We start from the raw sequence: 16,162 nt of genomic DNA on the forward strand, positions 1-16,162 counted from the left end.
CTCACTAAAATTATTTCACAACAAATTTAAAAACAAATTCGAAAAGAAATTTAATAAACATATTTATTGATAATCCATTGCATGTATATTAAACCATTCCCAACGACTCAAAAAATCATCATCGTAAATACCAATTAATGCAAAAATATATACAAAAATGTAACCAATTAATTTCATAAATTTTCCCACATAAAAATAAGAGGCTTCCAAAAATATCCCACCACTTACAATCAGTGTGGCCAGCCAAACGCACATAAACCAAATATTCAATTCACGCTTGGCCAGAGAACCAATCGATATGGAATGAATGATTGTATTAAATTTTTTCAAATACATTAACACCTTCTCGTCCGCAACATAAGTAGTTCCATTATCAAAGAGACGCGATAGAATATCCAAGCCAAAGGGTAAACAAAACACGAAACTTAAAAGTGGATATTGAGACGATAAACGATGTAGTTCCATATTGATTAAACCCAGGGGTAAATAATCATGAATGGACTCAATAACCGATAGTAGAATATTTGTTTTAATAGTTGCTTGCTTTTCATCAGCATTCACTGATTTAGCTTCAAGATTTTGCGAAATCATGAGATGGAGAATGGCATCGGTGCAGCCAATAGCAAAGGCAAAGAAACCATAAATACACTGATCGATGGGGGTATAAATGGTGGCTAGACATGTTATTCCAAATTGTATGATTCGTAGAATTTTGATAAGAAATATTTGTAAGAATATTTGCTGCATTTTTATATTAAAAAGTTAATTTTCTTAAAAATTTAAATTTTATAATTTTATTATAATTTTGTTTTATTTAACACAGATTTGTATTTTAAAAACAGAATTGTTTTTATAGTCAGAGTTTAAATTTTGAATGGCTTGAAAAATAAATGGTACAAAGAAGTAAAAAAATTTGTTAAAAGTAACTTTTTGTACTCTCGGGAATCAAACATGTGATACAAATTATGGAGAAATTGGTGCCATTTACACAAGGACCACTGGAGGTTTTTCTTTAAATATATTAAAAAAGTAAATAGTTTTTACAAATTTTGAACAACTTTTAATACATGAGTATACTTATAGATATTATAGTCTGAACATGTACTAGCTTTTCTTCCTAATAACTATTTTAATTATTTAAAAACTGTCATTTGGGTCCCTCCTTTTCTTGTAAGTATTTTGGTATTTTATTCCACAACTATGTATTAATAACATATTGTCACGTGTAATGTTTAATTTAATAACGACAGGTATTTTTCTTACTTAGCGTTTATTTTAACCAACATTTTCGTTACGACATCTTACAACAACACAGCCAACAACCAAAGAAGCAGCAAAATTATTAGTAACAAGTATGAATTTATAGTCGAACATTGCCGACCATATGATACCCTACATCAGTATGTCAGTATGTTAAAATTTTGAATTTTTTTTTTAATAAAGCATTTAATTTGTTTTATTGTCTAATATTTTTACTTATTGTTGACAAAAAACTAGATTTTCTACAAGAGGGCTCATAGGGGAGAAGGGGTAAATATGGGCCTATCCTTATAAATTTTGGTAGATGAATTAACGTCTACTACAAAGTCATTTATATAGATTTTAATCGTTTTATAAGTAATTATAAGTTAATTTTGACCTTCAAGTCATTTTCTGAAGGGGAGTCTGTATGGGGGCTAGGGTCAAATGAGGCCCGATCACAATAAAAAATAGTATTGTCATTTATTGTTCTATAAAACTAAATTTTGCTGATTTTTGTTGTCATTATAAAACATTTAACGTACTTAAGAGCTTAAAGGCCCGATTCGTGGGGTACGGTTGTATGGGGGCTAGGAGAAATAATGGACTGATTTCAACCATTTTCAATAGCGATAGTTCTTGAACAATAAAAAGAGTATGTGTCAAATTTCATCAAATTATCTTCAAAATTGCAACCTGTAGCGTGCACACAAGGTTTACATGGACACACAGACAGACGGACGGACAGACGGACATAGCTAAATCGACTCAGAAAGTGATTCTGAGGCGATTGGTATACTTTAAGGTGGGTCTAAGACCAATATTTTTGGGTGTTACAAACTTCAGCACAAACGCATAATACCCTCCCCACTATGGTGGTGTAGGGTATAAAAACTAAAAAAAAATCAAAACCTAACTAGCCATATCACTCACCTAACACAACCAAACTTGAAATAAACTATAAATTGATACCAAGAAAATGAATGGGAGTTTGAAAAAAAATGTTTAATAGCTATACTTACAACAACAACTTCTATTAGTGACAACTTGTAAATGACATAATAACTGTCAAAACTATGTATATAATAGAAAAGGTACACACACAGTGGTGTGTTTTAGTTACACTCACATATTTTGATGTCAAATATAAATCAAATTCAATATAAATTTAAACAAGACATAATAAAGTTTATACAACGATTTAAAAGATATTGGCATATACACGTGTAGATATGTATGTCTGTATGTATTTCTTTGGACAGATAGAAAGACAGACTTAGTAGAAGTGACTTAATTATAGGCAACTATGTTTAACTAAATAGCAGGTTGGTACTATAAAATATGTAATATTTTAACTCTTTAACGTATACGGGACACCGGTGTCCCAAAATTATTTTTAAAAATTGTATCTATTTAGAGCGTTATTTTGAGTTCACAGCTACAGTAAATGGTTATTTCCAAAGAAAAATACGTATTTTTTAAACAATTTATGTCACTACATGCCAAAAAGGATAATATCCTTCGAAAACACTTTTTGCATTTTTCATCAAAAGTGATCGATATACGTCAAAATAAAGTGTTTGGTAAAGTCAAATCCATTAAAAGTACAACGGTTTAGTTTTGTGCGTGAAAGGTTTAAAAGAGGCTCTTATTCGAGCCTAAGGGGAAATGTGAACCGATCATTATACAATTTGGTGTATGGATCTAGTTATACAATTGTGGATATTTAACTCATTTTCTTTTTCTGTATAATTGTAGATATTTAACTCATTTTCTTAAAAAGTCTTTATATAAGGCTAGGAATAAGTTATATTTTTTTAAAATTTGACATTTGCGGACAGACATATCGTTAAGAATTTCTTTGGATACTATCATCTGAATGCAGAAAACAAGAAGCTGATTTTCTATGCTTCATCTGGTATTGCAGATCATAAGAGCATTTATTTATTTTTTTTTTTTTGGACCAGCACTCAGGGGATGATCCCTACTCATGCAGTGCATTGTGCTAAAACTAGGAAAATCAGTTGTGGGAGGGTAGTCGTGTTTGTGGACATTTGATTTAAACCTTTTCACATCGAAAGTGACGGGAAATACATTTGCAGAAAGTTTGTTCCACATACAGTCTTGTGCTACGTAAAAATATACTGGTATCAGGAACGAGTTCCCTAATTTCAGAGGAACACATTCCATTATAGTATCTATAGAACAGTGAAATACACCCCATGTTGCGACGGTGCTCCAGTGAATCAATAGAGTTGGATACCTTACTGTCACCGATAAGTACTTTCGCCCTGTCTTGTAAGCGGTCGAGTAGACTTTGAAGCTGAGGCCCATACATGGGAGTTGTACTCCATTTTCGTTCGGATATAAGTGGTGTAAATAGAAAGAAATTCAGATGAGTGAATTATGTCTTACACCGTTTCAAAAAACCGAGACCCTTGAATGCTTCTTTCGAAACTTGGAAAATGTGTTTAGTCCATCAGACATCGCACTGTATCTTCTTGCCCAGAACAACAAGAGTTTCTGATTCCTTAATATTAACACCACCCATAAATATAGATGAACCAACATTATCTGCCATACGTTTATGTGTTAAAAAACAACATTGAGTCTTGTGGGCGTTAAATTCGAAGTCGTGATTTAGCGATTCATTCATATTGCGTCTTATTGCCCCAATCTCTAAAGGGCTTATCTTATTGGATCTATGATGTAATACCATCTTCCAGGCGAAAGTCCGTGTTATTACGAAATCTGTAAAATGGAATGGATCCAGGCCTAGAAGGTGATAATAATAATTCAATTCCTACTTAGCGCAGGAAATTGAGAAAGTTATTCCTCAAAAAGAATAGGCAAGAAAATCCAACTTAGTACAATGGAACAGTGTGTATGACCAAAAAAATTTAGCTCCCACAAGAAGTCTTCTTCTTAGGTGCAAGTCTATGTTTAGTTGGATGTTTTGTATCCAAACCGGACATGCAGCACTACGACTGAACAGCATATGATAAGGATAGAGAAATATTTGATCTATATTTTGTAGCGTTATTATACCAGAACATTGTTGGAACAATATTAAGGAAAATCGGTCCTTCGATTTCGTTTCCATTCGAACTGCCTTATATTTATTAACTAACTGAAAATGCCATTTAATATTATCCCATTCGAATAATGTTATTTTAAGAAAAATATTTAATTTTTTTTACATATCATCAAATCAAATGACCATTAAATTTCTGTGCTCTTTCTCTCACCCTAGCTGTAGTTTTAAAAGTAAATGTTTGCTTCCACTAAATAAACTATATATGACTATATAGGCCTCTATTCACATTCTTCTACAAACTTGTCGTCTTGTATACTTAATTGTCCAAATAGATTTTGTAAATAAATTATAAGAAAATTAATTGAATACTCAAACGAAATACACAAACCCAAAAAAAGACTTTAATTAAGAAATTTATATACAAATAATATTATAGACGTTTTTTTCTTATTCTTTAGTTAATCGTATGAACGAACAACTATTAAATATGGAAAATTATGCTAAAATAAATGCGTGTACGCATTTTTTTCTTAGTCTTCAAAAAAAAAAAAAAAAAAATTGACTGATTTTAAATTGAGCAGAGCTGAGTGTCTGATTTGAAGGGTTTTTTTTTGTTGGTGTTGTGTTGAATTAGTTAGACAAACGAACTGAAAAAACTGAACCTGGTTGAAATATTTAATTTGATGATTGATTTTATGATGGTGTATTGATAAATTATTTATAAAGTTTTTGTATGTGTGTAGGTTTTACATATAGGTCTTTGAAAAAAATTTCGATTTCATTGGAAGAATATACAATTAACCCATTTTTGAAAATGAACTTTTAAGAACTAAGAATTTTTTGTGTTTAATATATACATTTGGAGAAGACTATTATAATAAAATAGTAATAAGGAAATTTTACTTAATTGATGGTAAAAGACTTCTCGATCACAAATGATTGCGATCGTTTATGATCTTTAGATTTCTCTAAGTGTTGTTTAAGGTTTTAGTTCTGCAAACAACATCTGTTAAGACTGAATTGTTGATTTTATGATTTCATGTCTGGACAGAAAATTCGACTTGTATTTGAAAAACTTACATAGAAATATAATGAATTTAAATTGCTAATAAAACCTCTTAGAGAACTTTAAAGTAATTTAGAAAGTAAGTACTGTACATTGAAAAGTAAGTAATTATGTAAGTAAGTACTCAATGCGGGGTTATAAGTACTCAATGCTGGGTTATACAACTTTTTGGCTCAAAATAAGAAAAAAATCTCCTATTCCTAACACAGGCGCGGATCCATCGAATTTTCATAGAAAATAGAAAAATTAAAAAAAAAGAAAAAAAGTAAATAAGAAAAAAATCCCTCCATCCCCCAAATGATAGAGCAGGATCCGCACCTGTACTTACAGGTTGTTCTACATTACGATTTATAATTCTTACTAATGATCCGTTCTATTCCAAGTAGTTAAAGTATTAAATTACAATTTATTCAAAATTTACTTAATTAATTATAATATTCAAGTTTTTTTTTTTTTTGTTAACAAATATTAAATATGTTTTACATGAACAACATATTTAACAACAAAAAAAACTGAATATATGCCTAAAAACGTGTTCTGCATTTTAAATCCGAATACAAGCGTCTCATAAATTACTCGAACTAGTGGCCATTTAAATGGCCAAAAACCCAAAAAGAAATAAAATGTTAAAACTTCCTGTGTTCCAATACAACCTTTAAAAACGTGCTAAAAATGTTTAATTTAAAATTTAATAATAGAACTAATTTTTAATAATTTACAAAATACTAAAATGGCCAAAGAAACCTTAACTTACAAAAAAAAAACTTTAGCTAGAAAATCTTTTAGCTCAAGGCAAGAGCCCTATAGTAGTGGGTGGTACCAACTATTATATAGAATCCCTATTGTGGGACATCCTGGTAAGTCCCACAGATTGCAGCAGTAATGAAAACTTAAGTAAGTTGCCAGCATCAGCAACACCACCACCACCATCAACTCTAGCTGATAAAGCAAAAGCCTGCACTAGTGGCAATGTTAATGACGATGCTGATGACATTGTTGCCACAGTGTCAGGGAATGTGGAAAATGTATGTATTTATATTTTTTTAGTTTTATTTTATTAAAGAATAAAAAAAACTCCACTCTATTATCATGTTTGGTATCATGCCTTACAGTTTTAAAGTTTTACACAAATATTTCCTTTATTATTTTAGTCGTCATTTATAGCTGCTGAGAAAATGTTAACAATGTCATCGGAATTGTTGCACAACCATTTAAGGAATATTGATCCAGAAACTGCAAATCGTATACATCCAAATAATAAACGTAAAATAATGAGGTGAGTGAAACTTTTTTTCATATATATATTCATCTGTGGGACTTACCACAACTGTGCTCGACACAAGGAGCATATGCATAAGGGAATAAATAAAAAAACGATTTCTTATAAGTTGAATTAGTCGATTTTATTCTAATCCTGCTGTCTGCAAAAACCGACCAATGATTTAAGCCATTTTGTTATACGCTAAAATATCTTTTGAGTTTTGTAGTCCCAGGTGATTTTTTCTTTTATCTGAATCTGAAATGTTTTATAGAAATTTTTGCCACCAAAATATGTTAAAATATAATAAATAGTTTTATTTAAATATTTTTAAGTTTTCTTATTATAATACACATTTGCAAGTGTTATTTGTCTAGCTAGATCTCAGAGATTCTCAAATAATTTAAATGAAGCTTCGTCTGGGCACTGGTTTAGTAGTGTTATCTTGGATGTTTTGTTTTGATTAGCAATTGTTTGGACTGAACTGACTGATTTCAACAAAAGCAGTATTCATTAACTCGTCATACTTATGCTTTATCGTAGCCTTTGATGCTTTCCATTATGTCAATGACCTTAGCGTGAATAGCTGGGATGTAGCTCTTTTTGAATCACTAGGTTAGCACCGATCTTATGAGACTTGCAAATAACATGCAATTTGCTATCGAGCTATCAAAGCTCTTGGCATAGTAGTGCCATCTGGTCCAGTGCTTAACTTACTTGGACTCTAACCTGATCTCGATGTATACTATTACAGGATGAATCAATCACTAGTTTAGAACTCAGAAGCAACTCACCCTTATGATGTCATAGGAAGATAGCATTCACCCAATTTACTAAAGACTCACAACATGACCTCTTGAAGTTATGCACTTCCACAATTGAAAGAGTTCTGTTGTATTGGTAACAACACTGTGTATACCTAATAAATCCCAGAACCCCTTTCATGCCGTTAATTGACAGAAGGACAGAAAGAGGTAAAGCGCAACCTCATTGCATTGCATGTCACAATATGACAACTATTGAGACGACAATAATACCACAGGCTTTCCCGAAACATTCTCTCTGCTAGCACAAACCCAACAATATTATCCCGAAACTTCTATTTGTATTGGTAACAACACCGATATATACGCTATTAATTCCCAGAACCCTCTTTCATGTCGTTAATTGAAACCAATAATTGGTCCGACAGAAGGAGGTAAAGCTCAACCTCATCGCATACCATGTCACAATATGACAACTATTGAGACTGCAATAGTACCACAAGCACAAAGAATGATTTCGAAGAGTCTGATGAATCGTACAGTTTATGTTCCGACAAGACTAGAAGTGTTTTTAGCACCTCTATATACCCGAATTGAGGAATCATCAAAGTGAAGTCTGATCCCTAAGGTAACTCTTCAGTATTTTCGTAGATTCAGTCATTTTCATAATTTATTGTTTGCTTTTTCTTTTTTAAATTGGTCCATTTCCATTTCCATCAATCTATGAAAGCTATTACTACATGAGCTTCTCGAAAAGGCTATTCCTATATATTGTACAAGTGACCTACCTATACCTACCAACCTCATCGCATACCATGTCACAATATGACAACTATTGAGACGGCAATAGTATCACAAGCACAAAGAATGATTCGAAGAGTCTGATGAATCGTACAGTTTATGTTCCGACAAGACTAGAAGTGTTTTTAGCACCTCTATATACCCGAATTGAGGAATCATCAAAGTGAAGTCTGATCCCTAAGGTAACTCTTCAGTATTTTCGTAGATCCAGTCATTTTCATAATTTATTGTTTGCTTTTTCTTTTTTAAATTGGTCCATTTCCATTTCCATCAATCTATGAAAGCTATTACTACATGAGCTTCTCGAAAAGGCTATTCCTATATATTGTACAAGTGACCTACGATCTGCGAGTATTTGTAGATTTCTTTCAACATGTCTAAAGGTGACAGTATATCATAGGAAACCATTTTTTATACTATTTGGATCCTTCGAAATATAAGTCTTGAAAATCAAAGAACCTCTTATTTTATATAATTATTTCTATTTTGATATATAACATTAAAAGTCTGCTACATAAGATTAGCTATACAGAAATTTTTAGACATATATGTATGTGTGTAAGGCATACTCTTAAAAGGTAGGTACTTAATCAAAAGCAAATGGTCACTCACGATTGAATTACGTCTGGCTACTTTAATAGACAAGACAGGGGAGAAAAATACTTAAATATGTCAGGATGACATGATACAACCAGAGGAGCATAATTGCAATCAAACTTCCGTATCTTTCCGTTTTTGTTTTCATTTCTTTTTTGTTTTTTTTTTTTTTTTGTATAGACAATATATTTCCTGCTTTGTAACAATTCAGATAAGAACAATAAATTTTACAAATAAATTCAGTTTAGTTACATAAAAATTGTAAGAAATATAAATTAATATTTTATACTTGTTCATACATACATATATATTTTAATCAAAAGCAACAACATATAAAGAATATATAAAGTTGGTTTAGAAAACGTTTTTTTTTAATACAATCAGACTCTGACAACCAAAATGGCAAGTTGGAATAGACTAAATATGGTTTTGGTTTGGATATGGCGTGTCAGAACTTTTTGCACGAGTGATTATCACCATCACCATCGCCATCATCATCTTCACATTACATATTTTAAGATAGTTTTGTTGCTGTTAAGACTGTTGTTGTTGCTGGAAAGAAATATAATTAATGTATGATCAGAATTCAAAAAAATATATATATATATATAAAAAAATAAGTTGTAGGGAATCACAGAATAAGGGGTCAGACAATTAACTGAAAAAATAATATAAAAAAAACTTTGTAAAAGTTGAAACTAACTCCATTAGTTGGTAAATGAAATGTATTTATAAAAAAAATCAAATATTTTATATAAGTTTTAAACAATAGTGGTAGATAATAAAAGCCAAAGTCCATTTTTTGTAAAATTACTTAATATAAAATTACCACAAATAAAAGGGCTTAGTAGTTGTAAAACAACGGATTTTTTCTTACTTTAAAAGCTTTTTATCATAAAATTCAATTATTCTTAGTAAGAGACCCGTTTTACTATGCTATAGCCAAGATTATAGACTGAACTATAGTTTCGACTATGTACTGAACTATAGTTTCGACTATGTACTGAACTATAGTTTATACTAGAGACAAGACTTTAGTACAGATTATAGATTATTTAGTCTACAGTATAGTAAGACAATCAGATAGTCTGCAGTTCAGAGTATAAACTAGACAATAGTTCTGATTATAAAGTAGACTATAACCTAAAGTGTAGTCTCCCAGCTAGCATTTTTTGAAATTTTTGATCACATTTGTGTCATTTATGACTCTTCTGCACGATTAAAATGATTATATATGCGCTCATTTTCTTATCATAAATGATACATTCGTCGGAAGAAAATAGTACCCTACCTACGACTCTTCTAAATGAGTCATTTATAAGCCCCACTTCTAATCAATTATGACTTATTTTTTTATATTTTCTGAGTCATATATTTATAAACAATCATATTTCAAACACCTGGATGACCTTTTTGTGATTGCTTTTTCAAATAAATCAGATTTTAAACATTAATTGGAATTATTTAAACTTAGTTTAGTGATTAGTCGCCCAAACGTCTTCCGTAGAAGATCATTAAACATATAAAAGTATTATAATTAAAGCATAATATAATTTCAATTTCTTTGATCTAAAATCGACTTTATAAATATCACAAAAATTTAAATACTTATACATTTAATTTTATAAACGAAATGAGAATTATATCAACTTATTTTGGTCCACATAAAATGTTTTGCTAGCTCTTTCAAAAAAGTCTTTTCGGAGCCCATTTCTAATCAGTTTCTACTCACATTTTAATCGTTTTTGAGTCACTTTTAAGTGTAAGTGTTGCTATTTCATTGCAAACAAAAACAATTACATAAGAAACAATTTTAGATCTTCCAACTGCTTAAAATATGAACACAAAATAAGTTTTTAAAACCATTATATTTTAAACACCAGGATGATCAATTTATGATTGCTGTATATTTTGTTTTTATTTTTCAAATATTCAGTTTTCAATCATATATCGGGATCTTTTTCGAGTAATTTTTTAAGCGCTCAACTTATTAATCCCTTTTAGGTCATCAAAAGGAGTCAAAAATGACTCAGTTTACTGATTAATTATCCAACAATCTTCTAAATGCAAGCTGGGCTATACAGTAGACTACGGACTGAACTAAAGGCAAAGTATGAAATAAACTATAAAAAAACTATAAACAGAACTATATTGACTAGGTTTAGACTAAAGTCCTTAATAAAAACTGTACTCTATTTAAGATTATGAATACAAGATTATAATACTACTATAGAGGACGCTTATTCTGTACAGAGAACAGTAAATCACTGAAGAACTTTCTATGTCATTATTAAGTTTTTAAAGAACTTAGATCCATATATCTTGAGGGTGATATTATTCCTGATATAACATCCTTCACAAACACCGATTAAAAAATTCTTAGGAATAACGTCCAGGAAATAGAGTTTCAGAACATCGGAGTTTCGTAGGATTTAAATTAGTATATATCCTCCTAGAAACCTAACCTATCATTTGAATAAAATTGATGAATTTTAAATAGTATGCATGACATCTCCCATCTGAAGTTAATACAAAACATCGTATATCTGGAAAACTTTAAAAATTTTAACATTTTTATTTAAATTTTTTTTGGGGTAGCTAATTAACAATGGATGCTCATTAGAGGTTTTGAGCCATATTGACATTAATGTGTAATTGTCCAAAGATAAATGAAGGTTTTGATAATGATTTACATATTCTGGAAATGATTCTAATTATGATCTCTACAAGATCTTTGGTCCAGAAACGAGAGTTACTTAGTTGTTGTTATACTCTAAAAAAACCTTTTACTCTCTGTTCTCGCCGTATAAGCATAAAATCATTTCAAATGAAAATAAATTGATACACTTTAGCACTTAATGACCAATCATATTTGATTTTCTTTCTATTTAAACTCCAAATAAATAATGAATTTTTCAAATCATTCATTCTTACATAGTGTCTGTCTAGTCGGTCAATTAATAAGGCGAAAAAAAGATTCCCCCTTTTTTTAATGTTATTATTTTATTTAAACAAATGCTTATTAATTGGAAGCGGATTAAAGCAGAAGGAAATAATAGTCATAAATCAACACCGCTTTCAAGGTATTAAGCAATATTCTTCTTTTTTTTTCTGCAATAATAAAATGTTACTTTTAAATTAAAATAAAAATGAAGAAGCAAAAACTAGGCAACCATAAGAAATGCAACCAAGTGAAAATTTATTAAAAGGCGACGGAAAGAAAAAACAGTCAGAACAATTTTACATACATACAAACAACTGGACGGCAAACGATTTGAAGAAATATTATGAAATAGGGTATAAATTCACCATAAATAAAATTTGTTCAAGTGCTAATTTTTATCAAGATTTTCTTATTAAATGTCCTAAAAAAAAGAGCACCAATCAAATTAATTTAAAATTCTTAGAAATCAATGTTATTCTATATGAATTATTTTTGTATTTACTAGAAAATACCTATCTGGTCCTAGAAGAATTTCGTTGACATACATATTTTCTAGCTAGAAGGCCTTATTAATTGATTTCCGAGAAAACATATTAAGTAGTATTAAATGTTGCGCTTTAGTGGTACCTAATTTAGTCCAGGCTATAGTCCAGACAAAGATTTTGGTCGACATTATAGGCTAGGCTATAGTCAAGACTCAGACTACAAAACTGAATAAATACTAGTCCAGACTATAGACTGGACTTAAGATCTGACTACAGGCTAGACTGTAGGTCCGACTACATAATATATTTTAGCTTAGACTATAGACTGGACTATAGTCCGTACTATCAAATAGACTTTAGACCAGAATATAATACATACTATAGACTAGGCCATAGTCCAGACTATAGATTAGACTATAATCCAGGCTATACACAGAGTATAGTTAGACTATAGTCCAGACAATAGACTATACAATAGACTAGACTGTGGACTAAAAGAAGGTCAATACTAGCTAGACTTTAGTGACTATAGTTTAGATTACAGTGTAGACTATAGTTCAGACTATAGACTAGACTATAGTTCAGACTACGGGCTAGACTTCAGACGTGACTATAGTCCGGACTATAGACTAGACTATAATCCAAACTACAGACTAGACTATAGATGAGACTATAGACTAGACTGTAGTCCAGTCTAGCTTATTGTCCAGACTAGGCTAGACTATAGATCAGACTTTAGACTAGACTAAAGATTAGACTATAGACTAAGCTGTAGTCCATACTATGGACTAGACTTTAGTCCAAACTACAGACTAGACTATAGACCAGACTATAGACTAAACTATAGTCCAGACTATATACTAGACTACAAACTAGACCATAATCAAAACTACAGACTACACTACAATCCAGACTATAGACCAGAATACAGCCTAGGCTATTGTCGACACTAAAGGCTTTAGTCAAGATTTTAAAATAGACTATAGTCCAGACTATAAACTATAGTCTAGACTGTAAAATTTAGCCATGACTACACTATGGACTCAACTATAGTCCAGACTATAGACTAGACTACAGTTTAGACTTTATACTAGACTATGGTCCAGACTATAGTACAGACTATATATTTGTTCTAACTTTACTAAAAGTGTGCGAAAAAATTTTGCAAAACTTGTCACCTCTGTTCTTTGTTCAGGTCGAATATAAAGAACGTTTTGGAAAATATAACTACAATAAAAAGTTTTTCTTCAATTGTTCTCTAAAATAGATGACTCGTTTAAAAAAATCATTTATTTTCTTAAGTAGGTCTTTTTGTCTCAACTTCATTTCCACGAATTTGTTTAATAAACATAAATTTGTATTTGTACTTTTAAATACTCTCCTTCTTTGTGTCTTATAAATATTCAATATATGTAAATATATATACAAATACATACATATTTTTTTTTTTGCTGTTACTGTTTAAATTTGCAAATATTTATTTACTTTTTTTGTTGGTGAAAAACGAGAAGTATAAATAAATACAGTAGAAAAATACACACGATTTTTGTTTGACAAACCTTGAACTTTTTTCTTTTCGCTGAAATTGTGGCACAAAACCAGCTTCAAAACAAAACAAAAATTCACACACTGAGACCCAGAAACATACAGTGAACTGAAAATGAATATAAATCAATGAATGAACGAGAAACGAAGGAGAACAATTTAAACCAATGGCTCATCAAAGTCCCTACCTTGAAAGGCCGACAAACTAATAAATCATATTAATTTTTGTAAATAAACGAATTTTGATACTGCTTTTGTTAAAATTTTAACATTTATTTCTTTGCACTCTCACTGGGTCTATCTGTAAAATTTGTGAAATTTTGAAAACAAACAAAAAGTTTGTTGCCCGAGTGTTACTTTTTTTGTGCTTTATTAAATTAAAAATTAAGTGGGAATTAAGTCTATAATGATATTTATGACATTAAATGATACTGAAGTAGAGATAGATGTGAAGCTGTTAAAGTTCAATGAACGAACATTTTTGTTACAAACTGTTAAAGTTTAGTTTAAACTATGGAAGGTAGTAGGAGAATTTTATAAAATTTTCACTTCAGTTATTGTGTTTAAACTTAAAACTAACACCATACTTATTTTTCTTTAAATTTTGTTTGATTTTTATACCCTTCACTTTCGTGAGAAGGGTATATATAAGTTTGTCATTCCGTTTGTAATTTCTATAATATATTTTTCCGACCCTATAAAGTATATATATTCTTGATCCTTATAGATAGCGGAGTCGATTAAGCCATGTCCGTCTGTCTGTCTGTCTGTCTGTCCGTCTGTCTGTCTGTTGAAATCAGTTTTTAGAGGACCCCAGATATCGGCGATGTCTGAATCTTCAATAATTCTATTAGACATGCTTTCGAGAAGATCGCTATTTAAAATCAGCAAAATCGGTCGGTAAATAACGGAGATATGAGCAAAAATCCGAGACAACCTCTGAAAATTTCATCAAAAAATTGTTAAAAAAGCAACAAAAACACTGTACATAGAAAAAGATGTACACGTGTGTGTGTAGATGTATTTGGTTTTATTCAGCTGTGTATTTTTTTGTATGTTTGGAATTCAAACATACAAAGTATACACAGCAAAAAAATATGATTTGCATTTTTTGTTAAAATAAAATAATTTTCCCTTTTGTTTTGCAAATATATTTTTTGATGAATAGAAAAAAGTATTTAAAACGTTTTCAATTATATGAGAGTAGATTGTGAGTTATTGTACAATAATTTTTATGTGAATAATGTAAGTTTGAAATTTAAAACTAACACAAATTTTTTCCAAGTGCTTTTTAAAAAAATTTTTTTTACGATAAACAAAAACAAAATCTACGTCTCGTCAATGTTTACCAGCAATGAATCAGAGGACGAAGTCGACCGGCTTCGAGTCGGAGCTTAGCCGCCACCGAACTATATTTAGTTGCTTGAGCTGCCGCCGAAACATTCGGCTTAAATCGACTCAAATTTTTTTAATGTTTTTATTAACTAGACTGTAAGATCAATTATGTTTAAAATACACTATGGTGAAGGGTATATAAGATTCGGCACAGCCGAATATAGCACTCTTACTTGTTTTAAATTTAAATCAGTAAATTTTTAATATTCTTTTTTTTGAGCATTTTTGAGATTTTTTTTAGAGAAAATCTTTGATAAATTTTCTTTTTAAATTTTTTTCTAGAAAGTCTTTTATAAAAAATTTTCGAAAAATTTAAAATATAAATCCTTAAATTTTCAAAAAATTGTCTTTTTTTAGAGAAAATTTTCGAAAACTTTACTTTTTATAAAAAAAAAGAAAAATTTACTTTTTATAAAAATTTTTCGAAAAATTTACTTTTTATAGAAATTTGTCGAAAAATTTACTGCTTATAGAAAATTTACGAAAAATTTACTTTTCATAGAAAATTTTCAAAAAATTTACATTTATAGAAAAATTTCAAAAAATTTACTTTTTATAGAAAATTTAAAAAAAAATACTTTTTACAGAAATTTTTTAAAAGTTTTATTTTTATAAAAAATTGTTGGAAAATTTACTTTTTATAGAAAATTTTCCAAAAATGTACTTTTTATAAAAATTTTCGAAAAATTTACTTTTTATAGAGAAATTTCGAAAAATTTATTTTTTATAGAAAATTTTCGAAAAATTTTCTTTTTATAGAAAATTTTACTTTTTTTACAGAAAATTTTACTTTTTATAGATTTTTTTTGAAAAATTTACTTTTTATAGAAAATTTAAAAAAAAATTACTTTTTTATAAAAAATAAGAAATGTGTTTTTATAGAAAAAATTCCGTAATAAATAAATAAAATTTCGAAAAATTTATTTTTTATAAAAAATTTTTGAAAAATTTTAAATTAAAAAGAATTGAGAAATGTTGTTTTTATATTGAAGAAAAATCCGTAATAAATAAATAAAATTCCTTGACAAATT

The 16,162-nt window shown here is 29.5% G+C and overlaps 1 protein-coding gene and 1 long non-coding RNA gene across 3 annotated transcripts in view; both read left to right on the forward strand.

The window, feature by feature from the left end:
- The window catches only part of LOC111690380 (tRNA dimethylallyltransferase), a 161,491-nt gene that overhangs the window by 30,687 nt on the left and 114,642 nt on the right, over window positions 1-16,162 (forward strand). For both annotated transcript variants that reach the window (XM_023452849.2, XM_046946373.1), the window contains exons 3-4: window positions 6,113-6,367; window positions 6,494-6,618. In XM_023452849.2, the coding sequence (XP_023308617.2) occupies window positions 6,113-6,367; window positions 6,494-6,618 (380 nt within the window). The remainder of the gene's footprint in view (window positions 1-6,112; window positions 6,368-6,493; window positions 6,619-16,162) is intronic.
- LOC124418813 lies at window positions 7,004-8,665 on the forward strand. Its single transcript, XR_006940235.1, has 3 exons — window positions 7,004-7,992; window positions 8,095-8,347; window positions 8,450-8,665. It is a non-coding gene; the product is annotated as an uncharacterized LOC124418813 (long non-coding RNA).

Source organism: Lucilia cuprina, chromosome 3 (assembly GCF_022045245.1).
Source record: "Lucilia cuprina isolate Lc7/37 chromosome 3, ASM2204524v1, whole genome shotgun sequence".
NCBI classification, from domain to species: domain Eukaryota; kingdom Metazoa; phylum Arthropoda; class Insecta; order Diptera; family Calliphoridae; genus Lucilia; species Lucilia cuprina.